This window comes from Quercus suber, unplaced genomic scaffold, assembly GCF_002906115.3.
Source record: "Quercus suber isolate HL8 unplaced genomic scaffold, Cork oak 2.0 scaffold_382, whole genome shotgun sequence".
In the NCBI taxonomy this organism is placed as follows: domain Eukaryota; kingdom Viridiplantae; phylum Streptophyta; class Magnoliopsida; order Fagales; family Fagaceae; genus Quercus; species Quercus suber.
In genome coordinates, this window is record NW_027069834.1 from 620,548 (window position 1) to 636,030 (window position 15,483).

At 34.8% G+C, this 15,483-nt stretch overlaps 1 protein-coding gene across 1 annotated transcript; it reads left to right on the forward strand.

The window, feature by feature from the left end:
- The first annotated feature begins 2,589 nt into the window (after positions 1-2,589).
- Positions 2,590-11,570, forward strand: LOC112000507 (K(+) efflux antiporter 6). Its single transcript, XM_024032645.2, has 20 exons — positions 2,590-3,104; positions 3,209-3,252; positions 3,555-3,613; positions 3,731-3,809; positions 3,889-3,950; positions 4,049-4,124; positions 4,245-4,319; positions 4,782-4,853; positions 4,938-5,021; positions 5,857-5,925; positions 6,035-6,112; positions 6,279-6,367; positions 7,190-7,286; positions 7,424-7,477; positions 8,754-8,849; positions 9,148-9,336; positions 9,425-9,502; positions 9,722-9,766; positions 10,808-10,897; positions 11,067-11,570. The coding sequence occupies exons 1-20, from the start codon at positions 2,873-2,875 to the stop codon at positions 11,148-11,150; spliced, it is 1,752 nt and encodes a 583-aa protein (XP_023888413.2). The 5' UTR covers positions 2,590-2,872; the 3' UTR covers positions 11,151-11,570.
- The last annotated feature ends 3,913 nt before the right edge of the window (positions 11,571-15,483 follow it).

A 15,483-nucleotide genomic window follows, 5' to 3' on the forward strand; every position in this document is an offset into this window, starting at 1 on the left:
CTACAGATCCCATTCCACCTGATTGATCTACTCTGAAAAAAAAAAAAAATGAAGAGCATACAATAGGGGCATTGCATCAAAGGATGGTTTGCATGGCCACAATGGATTTTGTATGATTCTTAAGCAGAATTTGAAGATTCTAGTTGAGCAATTCAATTTCAAAATAGTTACTGAAAGTCTGAAATAACATGTCACAAACTAGACCAAGATGAAGAAGCCAACAACTCTGTTAATTTGTTTGACCCAACAAGACAAGAACAGTAATGATAATAATAAAGGGCAGGAAAGAATACTGATAAACATTTTCAATGACAAAATGGCAAAAATTGCAAGTTGCAACGAGGGCCGTGTCACATGTGAGGAGGGTCCCAACTCCCAAGGGTTCATAATATGATATCATTCATAGTGGAACATTATTGTCAGCTAGTAATCAAAAGAAATAAAAAATTTCCTTATATTTTATAACATCACAACACGAGTCACGACCGACGTCTGTTTTTAACTAAACCAATAAAGGCCTCAACCAATGTCATAATCTTTGGACAACCCCACCCTGCTTGGTTGCTTTTATTTATCAGTCTTCTTTAACTCAGGAAGGTTCATTTCTTTTTATCAAACATGATATATAGTACATAGAGATGTAGTTTCCAATGTAAAATGTCTCCTATTATGACTCAACCGTTCATTAATTACAATAATTTTATTGAGAGTTTGTTTGGTAACGTCGTAAGTGTAACTTTGTCAAGGATACAGGCATGCAGCGAAGGAATTTGTAGTCTGGGAGCAGGTGCATATATGTACTTTTTTATAGAATATTGTTGGGTAAACGTTTGCATCAGCAAATGTTTGTATTTGAAGTACTTTATGTGAGTGTTCCATAAATGTCATTGTTAATGTGCAATGAATGTTTGTAAATGACTCAAATAAAATATCATGATATGATTCCACAAAAAGTCTAAAAGATTATTCCTATAAAAATAAAAACAAAAAATCTAAAAGATTATAATAGGAATTTTGTAGGAAAAAAAAAAAAAAAGACTATTCAATCCCTCCACAGTCCACCCCAATTATCAAATTATAAAATAATAATAACGATATTGTTAGGAGTTCATTGCTTACAGAGCAATCTGAGACCTTTGCCATGCAAGAAAGAAAAGGCTTTGTATGAGGGTTCATTGCCTCCTATTTCGTAATAACTAATAACTAATTTCTAAATATGGTTTGCTTTCCATGATGTAGCCAGTGATTTTATTGAATACGTTTCTAATCCTTTAATGAGAAATATAATCATCATTCTCAAATTAGTATTGATAAACATCCTTCTCATTCTCCAAAAAAACAAAAATCATTTTCCCCCCTTACTAGGATAGATTATAGAATATATTTGATGAGAGATCCACGACTCCATATCGATACTCTATAAAACCATAATAGTGGTCGGATGAGCCATTAGGCCCCAAAACCTAGTTCTAGTACAAATTTAGATTTGGCTTGTGATTATGGCTATCTTGCATGATGATCTATAAACATCATGCCTCGAGAAGTCTACTGTAACTATTGACCTTATCATGTTGAGTGATTACAATAAAGGGAGCTTTGTTACCCGTAAATCGTAAGGGTCTCACCTAACATTGGCATGATTAGATTTTAACCCACAATCACAAGATAGGGTGGCATAAGCTTCATAACCGAAATTGTAAAGATTCATATTATTGTTTCAACAACTCTCCGAAACATAGCATTTAATGCAATCCCATCAAATTGCATTAAATGTTATTAGATAATCATCTACATATTGCTTTTCTTTATAATACGAGAGATGTGAATAATGGGGGATGGACATATTGCCATACAAAAAAATCCGCATAGATAGTAAATTTTTACAAAAAAACAAAGGTGTGCAATCTTAGTTGAGACACTACCGTTTTTGTTTATCTTCTTCTCCCATTGGTCTACGAATGAAACTATCGAAGCTGCTTTAGTCAACTTTTGAGTTATTCTAAACCAAATTGAAGATTTTATTTCTCAGTAGAGGGTTTGTTAGATTGCAAAGACTTATAATTGTTTGCACCACGTTGAAGTCCTTGTCGTAGTTCATCCCTCCTATGAAAATTTTCCCACCCACAATATCTTAACCTCTAGAAAATAATCCTTCATTGCTTTCCCCATTAAATTAGTGTTCATCACCCAAATATATCTCTCTTTCTCTCTCTATTTTGGGATTTATTATAGAATTTATCTTTAACTATAAATCAAGATCCTTAAATTTAATTGTATTTACAAGTAGCATTGTAATTCAGTGACATCATTGAGTTATTTTTACAAGCAAAACCAACATGCAAATCCTCCGTAGCCTACTTATCATTGACAAATAGAAACAAAAATCTCATTAAAAGCCACTCACTTTTGTAACACCAAAGAAGAGTGAGAGAGAGAGAGAGAGAGAGAGATCAGAAATCCAACTAATCCCTGTGACTCCATTGACTTTTTTTTTTTTTTTTTTTTTAAATTTTATGAACCCATTGACTCTTATCTTGATTGGGTGCAGTACTCTCACAGTTGAGCCTAAAAATAACCATCTTTCCTTTCCTCCCCAATCTATCTTTTATTATTTCGCTAGAGGAGGAGGGAGGTTGGTACACTATACACTCTCCTCTCTCTGTACGTGTCTCAACTCTCTATCTATCCACTTTCCACTCCGTCCCTCTCTCTCTCATTCCTCATTTCTCTGCGCCCCTCTCTCTTTTTACATATCCCAAAAACGACGTCGTCTTCTCTTTGCGAAAAAAGCTCAAAAACTCTTATTATTCACCAGCGTCGACGACTCGCTTATTCTGCGCCTTTTTATTTTTTCCTTCCTTCTTTCTCCGCAATGTTGAAAAAGTTTCCATTTTGGGAGCTCAGTCTCTCTCTTCTTCTCTGCTTTGCTCTATTATCTTCAACCTCACTCGCCGACTCAAACTCTGACTCAGATCGCCTCGACCTAGACCACTCCAACTCGTCCGAGTCCAATGTCTCTCTCTCCAAACCTGAAGAAGGCAGCTTCGCTCACATGATCGATCAAGCTCTCGCCAACGAGTTCCCCGAAAACGATCAACCCGAAGGTCCTCTTAGATCCAATCTCTCTCTCTCTCTCTCTCTCTCTCTCTAGCTAACTCAAATTATTATCGAAATTTTCAAATTTTTTTTTTGAATTTCTTGTTGGCAGTGGCTGATTCTGGAAGCTTCAACAACAGTGTAGCTGAGCAACAGGTTAGTTTGGCAATTTTTTTTCTTTTGAATTTGAACTGGTTTATTACTATAAACAACTTCAATTACGCTTCTGAGTTGCATTGTTTGAATGATTTTAAATTGAAAAATCCTGATCTGTTAAAACGCTATGTTCAGTTAAGATTCCAATCATAACAATTATAAATTTATTCAATTTTTGCATTATTGTGATCATTTATTATTTTAAATTCGTGCTCTTAATTAGTTGGAGACTCTAGATCTTATCTCTCTGTGCTAGCTTGAATTTGAATCGTTTTATTTCTTTATCTGTTCGTGTTGATCAGGCAACTCTGGAAACTGTAGCCAGAGTTAGAACGAAGAAAAATGACACAAAAGAGGAAAAGTATGCGTTTTTATCTTAAAAAAAATAACTTTTAAATTCGAGGATTCATTTGTAGTCACTCAAATTCACCATCGGTTTGTGCGTTTCTAACTCTATGTTGTTGGTTTCGACTTTTAGGTCATTTCAACTTCAAAATGTTTTTAATCTTGATAACGATAATCGAGCTGAAGATACACCAACTTTGATAGATCGGAAGGTAAGGTTGCTTCATTAATTAAAAAAGAGTTTCTTTTTGGAAAATATACGTCGAATAATCCGTGTGCTTTATGTTTCAGGACAATGTCTTTATTATATCTAATTTTAAATCGAAATATCCAGTTCTGCAGCTAGACATAAGGTAAAAATTGTGAATTAGTTTCGATTTTGTGAAGTCATGTTTCCGCACATAACTCGTAAGCTTATCTGAGCTCTTTTTTTCTAATTATTTCTTTGTAGATTGATATCCGATTTGGTAGTTGTTATTGTGTCCGCAACATGTGGTGGCATTGCCTTTGCTTGTGCTGGACAGCCGGTCTGATTATATTTTTGATCTATACTTTATTCATGACAAACTGCAATGTTAGAATCTGTTCAAGTGTTGCATTTCACTGACCGTCTGAACTTTTTTGTTAATCGTGCTAAATTTTTTCAGGTTATTACTGGATATTTGCTAGCAGGATCGTTTATTGGACCTGGAGGGTTCAGCTTCATCAGTGAAATGGTCCAAGTATGTTGCTTGTTTCTTTAAAACCTATTAGCCCTGCTTTCTCTTATTGCTTCCTTTAAATGTCTTGAAAGTGATGGGTTTTTTGTTTGGGTCTTGGTTTGATTATTATCACGTTAATTCCTTTTGAAATTAGTTAAAGCCTAGACATTTTTCACTTCTTCTAGAATTTTTGTTTGCAATTATATAGGCGTTTGTAACTTGTGTCAATGTGCCTATGTCAGAAATTTACTAAAGATCATGCATTTTGTTACATTGCTATCAAGGAGTCAAGGGCACAAAAATTTAAAAACAAATCATCAAGCATGAAATGGTGGCCTCCATTGTATAATAGCAACTGAAAATAAAGATGATTTGCCCATGTAGTTATTTGCTAGGCTCATATGCTCTTATTGTCACAAGATGCTCTCTGGTGGAGATTATTCTACAGGTCACTTACCTTTTTCCCCTGATGAATGCACATAGGTTGAAACAGTGGCCCAGTTTGGTGTAGTTTTTCTTCTTTTTGCACTGGGCTTGGAGTTCTCCATAACGAAGGTCAAATTCTGTTCTTTGGCCTGCTTCATTTTCTTTCTCTTTTAGTGAAATTGTGATTCAAACTCTATAACTGTGTGATTGCAGCTTCGCGTTGTTCGAGCAGTTGCTGTTCTAGGGGGCCTGCTACAGATTTTCTTATTTATGTGCCTGTGTGGCATACTAATATCGGTATGTCTACAAATTCTAACAGAACATTCACAGAAGTTTGCCCCTTTCTAATTGTGAAAACTACTTGCACCTGATTATGTGCCATAGAAAAGTTTGATTGAACTGGGAATATTGGAAACGCTTAAAAGAGATGCAAGTTTGAAAGTGATAAAGAACGATTGGAATGGATGACAAGTTTACTGAGGATTCTTGTATGATATCAACTTCATCTCAAGTCCATTGAAGAGTTATTTTGCTCTTTAGTTACATATCTTGTGTTATATTTTGTAATTATTTTCTTAAGCTTCGGATTTGGGCTCTCAAGTTAAAGCTTTTTGTTTTAAGGCAGCATTAGTATAGAGTAATTTGATGGTGTTGAGAGGTTTCCAGCATAAGAAGTAGTTAAACCAGTAGATGCTGGTTATAATAAGTCCATGTTAGGCAGAAAACTTAAAAGATAGTTTGGATTTTATTCACTTCGGTTTGGTCTAGTTCCTTAGTTGTGTGGTAGTATTGGATCCCCTTTTGATTGAGCCAACATGAGGACCATTTTCTATTATAGCAGCTTGAAGCTTTCACTGCATCTAAAGCTATACATTATTGATAATTTTTTTGTGTGAAGCCCCTGGGCCTTGAGTCAAGTGATAAAGGAGTATGGTTTGGTTTGGGGTGGGTCTTAGGTCTGACTTCTAACAAATAAATGGGGTGAATAAATTTATCATATTGTAATGCTGCACTTTCATTGGATAATGCTAATGCATTGCTTTGATTCTCACATTATCAAGTTTTGAATATCTAGTAGACTGTGTTACATGATCTCATTAACAATGCTGTAATTAGTGGATGCTTTTTGCAGTTATGTGGTGGTAAAGCTTCTGAGGGGGTATTTGTTGGTGCATTCCTTTCCATGTCTTCAACAGCAGTGGTAAAACTTTATGTGAATTGTCTTATGCATGCATGTGCTTGCAGTTCTAGATGTATCTACTTGGGTGAATAACAGGCATAATGCTGAAGTTTCTCTCTTTGGGACACAGGTATTGAAGTTTTTGATGGAAAAAGCCTCTACTAACGCCCTTCATGGACAAGTTACCATTGGCACCCTTATTCTACAGGTATTTAGTTTCCTTTCCTTTTCTTTCCCCCTTTTTTTTCCCAAATGATATTTCTACCATAGACTCCCGTGTAAGTGTTTTGTTTCTAACACTCAAATGATTGATTTGAACAATAATTTCCTCTTTCAAACTCTCTTTTAAGTCTTAAGAATTTTTTGCCCTCCAGGACTGTTGTGTGGGTTTACTGTTTGCTTTGCTCCCAGTTCTGGGTGGGACTTCTGGTGTTCTTCAAGGAGTGATGTCCATGACTAAACTGTAAGTAAAGGACTTGTGAAGCACTACAAGTTTCCAAATTCCTTCCTTTTTGTCTGAGAAGTGTCATTGTGTTTAATCAGGAAATAGCTCATTTGAAGATGCGTTTTTGCTACTTAGTGTATTGAAAAAGGACTGTTAAGGGACTTCATGGTATCTTAAAGCTATAACACTTCATAAAAGAAAATACTTATAAAAAAAACACTACATAAAAGAAAAGGAATAGAGTGAGTATTTATTGATGAGGTTGATGGGGAATTACATACAGAAACATTATGAAACATGCATATCTAAAACATTCTATAGAAACGTTTTAAATATATGCATATAGCTATTCTGCAGATGAAATGAAACTCAAAACTTTAGATGTTATCTTCATTATTCTAGATGAGACCACTTGAATCTTTACAAGTGAAGGTAAAAGTCATTTCTGCTTGAGATGACGATACCATATGTGGATATGAAGAAGAAATGGTGAAGGAAAATCTGTCTTTGATGAGCTGAGAAAGTATTAAGGATTAGAATTGGGACAGTTATGACTGTTTCTTTTTCAGAACTTTTTCCTCTTCTTTTTACTTCATTGTCCCTTCCAATTATGATATCTGTTAATACAATCTGGCTAGGGTCATACATTTTTTCACAACTTGCAAAAGGTGGTAATTTGTGATTGGTGGGCAATAAGTAACACTACTTTCACATGGGCCCACAACTACCACCATTTTTATTTCCTACCAATCACTACTTGCCACCTCAACAAGTTGTGGAAAAAAGTTATGTCCATAGACTTCTACTCTGTTATGACATCCTACTTCTTTTCTTTGCCAGGTTGATGGTGTTGATTACGTTTTTGACTGTTCTGTCAATATTATCTCGTACTTGTGTTCCTTGGTTACTTAAACTGATGATAAGCCTATCATCACAGGTATGGTTACTTGTCTTCCACATAATGTTAAAGATGGGAACCCACACACACGTTTCTGCAAGATTGCTGAACATACGTGTGCTTGAGATATTGTAGTCGTTTTGATTTGTTCTATAATTAAAATTTTATCTGTGCAGACCAATGAACTATATCAATTGGCATCAGTTGCGTTCTGCTTGATTGTAGCCTGGGTTAGTTATGCTTCCTAATTTTTTATTTTGTCTAGAACTCTTGCTTGCACTTAGACATTTTTTTTATCTCATTCTATATGTATTTGCAATTACTTCATGTTTGGATAAACATATTTGGTGAGGCTTGTCGATGCATTGACCCCTCATATGTTTGATAGCAGTTTCCCAAAATTGCCACTAATTTGATTAGCTATTCATTTTTTCATTGATAAGGTCAATATGAGGAAGTGGGGATTTCAATATTTTCATTTAATGACACATAATTTGGCATGAACGGATATGTAAGTGACAAAAGACCAGATCTGTTATAATAAACAAGCAAGAAAGAGAAAGAAAGAAATAACCCTAATCCACAAGGGTCATGGCCAACAAAAAGTACCAAACTCTTAACAAATTTTGTAAACCAAAAATAACAAACCCGAATACCTATGCAAGCTCTTTATAATCATCAGCCAACTTGCCCTTGAAGTTATCTTAGGCTCTAAATTAAACTCATAAGTTAAACAAGCCCGGCTTTATCACGAAACATGAAATCCCAAATAATTAAAACCCATAAATTGCCCGGTCCAGATTTTATTGAATTCCTAAATACCTTTATTGACTAAAATAAAGGATATTGAATATTATAAATCTGAAAATTTCATAACAAAGCTTCTTCCTTGTCCTTGTTGCTGCTGCATCAGAAAAGGTTGACACTCAACAGGGAGTTGTTTTCCTTCATGCTTCCTATTATGAAAAAAACCACAATTAGATCTGTACTTTTTCCATACTTTTTCATAGTCCTAGTTCAAACATTAAAGCCACTCAATTGCAATGACTGGATTTTAAACCTGGTGTAATAGATTGGAATGATAGCCTCTGAGAAAAGGGTTCTCAGCTGGTTGAAACCAACTTAGGTTACTTAATTATCACCCAAGAATTATCTTCCATTAGAAATTTGTGATTGTCTTTATCTTCTATGCTTAAGATAAAGAAAGTAGCTTTACATATTCTTGTATCAAGGACGCACGCATGAGTTTTTGACATTTGACATAAGAGGGTACCTCCAGAGAAGAAATGTGAAAGGATTAGAATAGACATATGAATGGTACATTTGACATGGCTGAAGGCTATAATTGTAGTTTCCATGTTAATTATGTTGGTTGCTGCGGAAATATTATATATATTGGGTATTGTTCCTGTTGAAAGGCTGTGAGGCATGACCTTGTATTACTTGCGCACACTATAGATAGATCCTGAGCATGCAACTATTGTCTAATTGTACATACAATTTCAGTGTAGTGATAAGCTGGGGCTAAGTCTAGAACTGGGTTCCTTTGCTGCTGGAGTGATGATATCAACAACTGATCTTGCTCAACATACACTAGAACAGGTAAGAATATCTAATATATGATCTGTTATCGTAATTGCTATTTTGTGTAACATCATGTCTTGGAATTTTATCATCCCCCAAGTCTAGTAATGATGGTTTCACAACCCCTCCCCTCCCCCCCCCCCCTCCCCCCCCCCCCCCCCCCCCCCCCTTTTTCTCTCTTCCCCTATTTCTTTTCTGTAATACTCTGTAGGATAATATTTTGATAATATGTTGTGATTCATCTGTGTAAGATAGCATGTTGCTAGTTGTTATTAGGTCGGCTTTGAGAAACCTCACAATTTTGTAATCTGTGCAGATTGAACCCATTCGCAATTTGTTTGCAGCTCTTTTTTTAGCCAGCATTGGGATGTTGATCCATGTTCAGTTTCTCTGGAACCATGTGGATATATTATTAGCGTCTGTTCTTTTGGTGATCATTGTAAAAACATTCATAATATCCACTGTTGTCAAGGGATTTGGTTACAACAACAAGACTTCACTTCTTGTAAGACTCCAATATCTCAATGGTTATATCATAGTTCTTTGAAACAAAAATTATTTTCAATTTTTATGGAACTTGGGTACGTGTATAGGTTGGAATGTCTCTGGCACAGATAGGGGAATTCGCTTTTGTTCTTCTCAGTCGTGCTTCTAATCTTCATCTAGTTGAGGTTAGTGTTACAGATTCAGTTTGTCATTCTGATGCTTGAAATTTAAAACAGAAAATTTCCTATTATGGATATCAAACATGTCTGGTGTCCTCATTGTTACTAATGAACATAGTATATGCCTATGGCCATGTTTTCTAGTTCTTTGTACTGATAACTTCTAGCAGGAAAGTAAGTGAAAATTATGAGCTAATGGAGTGCTGAAACTTTGAACATTTACAGGGGAAAGTGTACCTTTTGCTTCTTGGGACTACAGCTCTTAGTCTGGTATGAAGTTGTTTTGATTATGTTTTAATTGACTTAATGCATAGTATATGGAGTTTATTGATGTACATTGGTCTGTTATGTCATGAAATCATGCAATTTTTCAGTGTTTGTTGAGGAATAATAGAGTTGTGTCGTGCAGTACAAATGGAATTGTTAAAAGAGTGTCTGACTGTATTTTTAAATCATTTTTAATGGTTCTTTTTAGAGGAATGGCAAATTTCTCACACTTACTTTTACAAATGAAATTCTTTATTTATTTATTCTTTTCCTGGAACCGAAACCATGAATGATGGATTAACTATTTTCTGAAACCATTTTGAAAGAGTTTTATGATGACAAAATGCAACTCAGCCCAGAAATGCTTTTAATGTTTACTTTTCCCTCATGCTGCATGGAGATGGGCTGAAAACTGGGATTTGAAATGATAAGCACGTGCTAATGTGGCATAATCTTATAGAAATGAGAGGAACAGGCCCTGCAAAGGCTTGGAAAATATATTTATAAAAGCTTAGTTTGCAGTTTTCTGTACAATTATATATCTGTTCCTTTCTTCTTTCCCAAACTTAACCAAAACAAAATGTATTTCTTCTTTTCTGTATGTTAAAATGAAGGCTAGACATATCCATGATATGTGTTTGATCCGTTGATGAATTTCTTCAACAAAAGAAAGAGTGTTTGGTCTTTGTTGGTTACATGTAAATAAATAAACACTAGTTTCACTTTCTGGCCATGTAAGTGTCAAAGTTTTGTTAGTCTTGATTGAAGCATCCATATTACTGTTTTGATGAAAAAGAATCATGCATATAAGAAGGCACCGTCTGTGGGAATCCATATTACTTTTTGTTTGTTCTAGAAGATTAGGTGTTACTGTGTTAGTGATAATTTTGAGATCATGGAAATGAGAGCATTTGAGGATTTGAGATTTTTGAGTAAGTGGTCTTATCATATGCATCAGTGATAAATATGATCATGTTCGTGGCTACAGTAATTATCTTCCTTATAGAATAGTAATCATGTGTTTTTTCACAAAATCTTCTCTAGGTAACGACTCCTCTCCTTTTCAAGCTAATTCCTGCTGTAGTGCACCTTGGTGTGCTATTGCGGTGGTTCTCGCCTGACAGTTCTGTCGAGGTAATTGCCAGTTTACATTTAATTGTCTAGGTGCTTAGCAATGATTGAATATAGAAGTACCAATTCTATACATTCTTTCACTTTCTTGGTAGTTTTTTACCTTATCCTTCCAAAGGTTTGTTTTTCCAATGGTTTTTTTTTTTTTTTTTTTTTTTTTGTGGAACTTCAGACTGGATTTAAAGGAGATAACCTCCGCACAGAAAGTGGAAAGCAGCGTGTTATATTGATTGACCCAGGATCTCATGATTCATGAAGACTGTATATGAACTGAAGGGGGATTTCAGTTTTATATGACAAGTTATACATTTAGCACTGGCTTTCGCGTTTCACCAAGTTGATCAGATTCTATTCTGTGTACAAAGCTTATCCATGATCTGTTACCTGTTACTGATCAGACTAGAGATCAACAAATCAATTTGAGCATATGAAATTTAAGAACGGGAAAGAGGTGTAAATCTAACTGCTGAAAGGACTAACTGATGAAAGCTTTATCTGTGATATTCATTCGTCTCCACTGTGCAACTTGTGGAGACCATTCTTTCTAAATGTAAGTTGTAACATAGTTTCAGTTTTGTAATCTAAAGTGATTGATTTCAAATAGTACAGAATTTTGAATGTGTCAAGGGACGTCTGTTTCATTATAACTTTATAAGATTTATTTTTAGGGTTTCAATTTTGTCATCGTGAGTGGAAGTTTTCATTTATATATGATGTGTAGGATTTTGAATGATCAATGCATTTCTGTTTCATCATAAAATCCTTTTCTGATACACAAAACAGCGAACTCCCAATCTGTATTTCTAAGGATATGCTTAGTTTTGCCACCAGGAAAAAGATTCAAAAGAACATAACTACATAAGAACCTCTTTTATCTTTTTCTGAAAGAAACACGAGACCAAGCACAAGAAGATCATCCAATCTTCACAAACGTGTCTCCTGAAAGGTCAACAAAGGGCAGCTTCCCCCACTGTCTAGGAGTATAGAAGAGAGCACCTTCTCTTGGCAAAGCACTTTTTCCTGCTTGGCCAAGATGTGTTAAACGGAACCTTTTTTAAAAATATCTCTAGAGGCGGATAAAAACATGCGTAGAGCCCAAGCAATCAAACTGGAAATTTAACTAATAACAACTATGTGCACCATTTTTTATGATGCTAAATACATTGAAACCAATATTGACAATAATGTGCCAAACATTGAATGTCCTATATTTATTTATAATTGCATGTTTAAATAAGAAATAATAAATAAAACTTAATATCATATATATTCTATATCTATATTTACTACCTCACTTTGAAGGCTTCACAACATCATTATTTTATTTATTTTATTTTTAACCCAAAATTTACCACTACAAACGTGTCTCTTATATTTTTGTTGTGTACTTTGGTCCAATTTGGTCCTATTTGGTCAATTCTGTCAACTTTGGTTCTATTCGGTCCACTTCAGTTCTATTCGATTCACTTCGGTTCTATTCGATCCAAATTGGTCCTATTCGGTCCATTCTGTCAACATTGGTTCTATTCGGTCCACTTTAGTCCTATTCAGTCCATTCTGTCAACTTTGGTTCTACTCGGTCCACTCCGGTTCTATTCGATTCACTTCGGTTCTATTCGATCCAAATTGGTCCTATTCGGTCCATTCTATCAACATTGGTTCTATTCGGTCCACTTTAGTCCTATTCAGTCCATTCTGTCAACTTTGGTTCTATTCGGTCCACTCCGGTTCTATTCGGTCCATATTGGTCTTATTCAGTCCATTCTATCCACTTTGGTCCATTTTGATACCATTAGGTCCATTCTTTCCACTTCAGTTCTATTCGATCCACTTCGGTTCTATTCGATCCAAATTGGTCCTGTTCGGTCCATTATATTAACATTGGTTCTATTCGGTCCACTTTGGTCCTATTCAGTCCATTCTATCTACTTTGGTCCATTTTGATACCACTAGGTCCATTCTTTCCACTTTGGTTCTATTCGGTCTACTTCAGTCCGATGAGGTCCATTCGGTAACTTCTGTCTGCTTTGGTCCTATTTGGTCTATTCTGTCTATTTTGGTCCTATTCGGTTCATTAGGTCTTGGTCCACTTTGGTCTTATGTAGTCCACTTCGGTCAAATTTGGTCCTATTCGGTCCACTTTGGTACATTTGATTTTATTCGGTCCAATTTGGTCCATTTTGTGCACTTACCTAACGGAAAAGACAGGTTTAGGTGTATGTTTGTCAATTATTTTTATGAAAAATAAATAGATAAAATTTAGTTACAAAATTAGTTGTAGCCTAATGTTATAATCTTACTTATTAAAATAAATATTACTACATATTTTGAAAATCTAACTATTGAATTGCATGTTTTTTATACTCTTAATATACATGTCAAATTTTGTATCAATTGAATATTATTCACTATATGATCTATAAGTTTATATTTTATGTATAATTTTAAACTACAAAAACTTGCAATTTAAACAATTTATTGATGACATAGTTATTAATCTATAATTTTTTAAAAATTTTGCAAGTATGGAGAATATAAGAAGAAGATGTAATCTAATAGAGGATTTGTCAAAATTCACCCATAATAAAAATATATTGAATAAGATTGTAGTCTTAGATTATAACTAATTTTGTAACTAAATTTTGTTCAAAATAAATAGTATAGTAAAAACATAAGTAGCATGTCTTTGTTTCATCTGTGGGTTTCAGTTAGCTCAACTGGTAAAATCTCTGATGGTTGCATAAGAGATCTGAAGTTCAATGCCCGCCTATACTAAAAACTAATTAGTGTTTTAATCTGATGATAAAGAGCTATTATTAAGAGCGGACGTCATAGGTTAAAACTCTCTTAAAAAAAATGTCTTTGTTTCATCTAATAAGAAGTTATTTATTTTGAATTAGAATTATTGGTTTTCATTTGTTTTTTAACCGACTAATTTGTTTTAATCATGCAGACCTTTTGTCGACACCTTATTAATGGTTACAGGGAGTAAATAAAACATTCTTTGCTGACTGACGACTTGAATTAATTATTATTGACAAATACGTTATGTTGAGATTTACGCCAATTGAACCAAAGTTTTTTTTTTTTTTTTTTTTTTTTTAACATTGGTTCTATTCGGTCCACTTTGGTCCTATTCAGTCCATTCTATCTACTTTGGTCCATTTTGATACCACTAGGTCCATTCTTTCCACTTTGGTTCTATTCGGTCTACTTCAGTCCGATGAGGTCCATTCGGTAACTTCTGTCTGCTTTGGTCCTATTTGGTCTATTCTGTCTATTTTGGTCCTATTCGGTCCACTTTGGTACATTTGATTTTATTTGGTCCAATTTGGTCCATTTTGTGCACTTACCTAACGGAAAAGACAGGTTTAGGTGTATGTTTGTCAATTATTTTTATGAAAAATAAATAGATAAAATTTAGTTACAAAATTAGTTGTAACCTAATGTTATAATCTTACTTATTAAAATAAATATTACTACATATTTTGAAAATCTAACTATTGAATTGCGTGTTTTTTATACTCTTAATATATATGTCAAATTTTGTATCCATTGAATATTATTCACTATATGATCTATAAGTTTATATTTTATGTATAATTTTAAATTACAAAAACTTGCAATTTAAACAATTTATTGATGACATAGTTATTGATCTATAATTTTCTAAAAATTTTGCAAGTATGGAGAATATAAGAAGAAGATGTAATCTAATAGAGGATTTGTCAAAATTCACCCATAATAAAAATATATTGAATAAGATTGTAGTCTTAGATTATAACTAATTTTGTAACTAAATTTTGTTCAAAATAAATAGTGTAGGGTCAGTTTTTGCGGCCCATGCCCAAGGAAATATGGATTCAGAGCCCACCGAGCCCAAGACAATAAATTTTGTAGAGTGGGTGAAAGAACTAGGCTAGTGATGAAAATAACAGTATCAAACAGCAACACTAATGGGAAGATTTGGATTAATGTGTTCTCGGACTAATATGAGTGCTATGTCCGAAGAGGTGCTTTTCATTAATCATCTAGGATTACAATGCCTGGAACTACCGGAATCCCCCATCTCCTTTTTCTCTCCCTCCCTTATATAGCATTGTCTTCTTACATCTCCTCCGTCCACTTGTTCATCATCCAGGCACCCATTTGAGTGCATGTCCCATCACCCCACTTTTAGCCTTATGTGAGTGGCGGTAGCTGAGAAAGCACTGTTCAGGGGTCCTATCCACATAAATGCGGCCAGGAAGGTAGGTGCAGTGTATTAAATGGGGTGGTTGAAGTATGCCTCCTTGATATTTCTCTGCTCCCGTTATCTTTATGTGTGTCCGAGGTTCCTCTCCCTCTTGACACTTGTCAAATAAATCGCTTGAACCTCCCATACTCGTGTTGGGTCTAACCTCTTCGGATCCGAGGATGCAGGACTACTCGGACATATGAGCATCTCCTCGGATGGTACGCGTGCTCATCTCAAGGCATCCCCCTTTGGCGTGGGCTTCTGACTGAAGGCCTCACCTCCTCGGATGAAGAGTGTTCCTCATTCAGGGCCTTGGGCCCAATAAGTTGGGTTGGGTTTTTCTCCCCCCACA

What these genes read in the sequence shown, in the direction of transcription:
- LOC112000507 (XM_024032645.2), top strand. Translation starts at nt 2,873, where the DNA reads ATGTTGAAAAAGTTTCCATTTTGGGAGCTCAGTCTCTCTCTTCTTCTC. An exon ending in TCATCAGTGAAATGGTCCAA is followed by an intron (nt 4,320 to 4,781) that starts GTATGTTGCTTG and finishes GAATGCACATAG; the next exon opens with GTTGAAACAGTGGCCCAGTT. An exon ending in TGATAAGCCTATCATCACAG is followed by an intron (nt 7,287 to 7,423) that starts GTATGGTTACTT and finishes TTATCTGTGCAG; the next exon opens with ACCAATGAACTATATCAATT.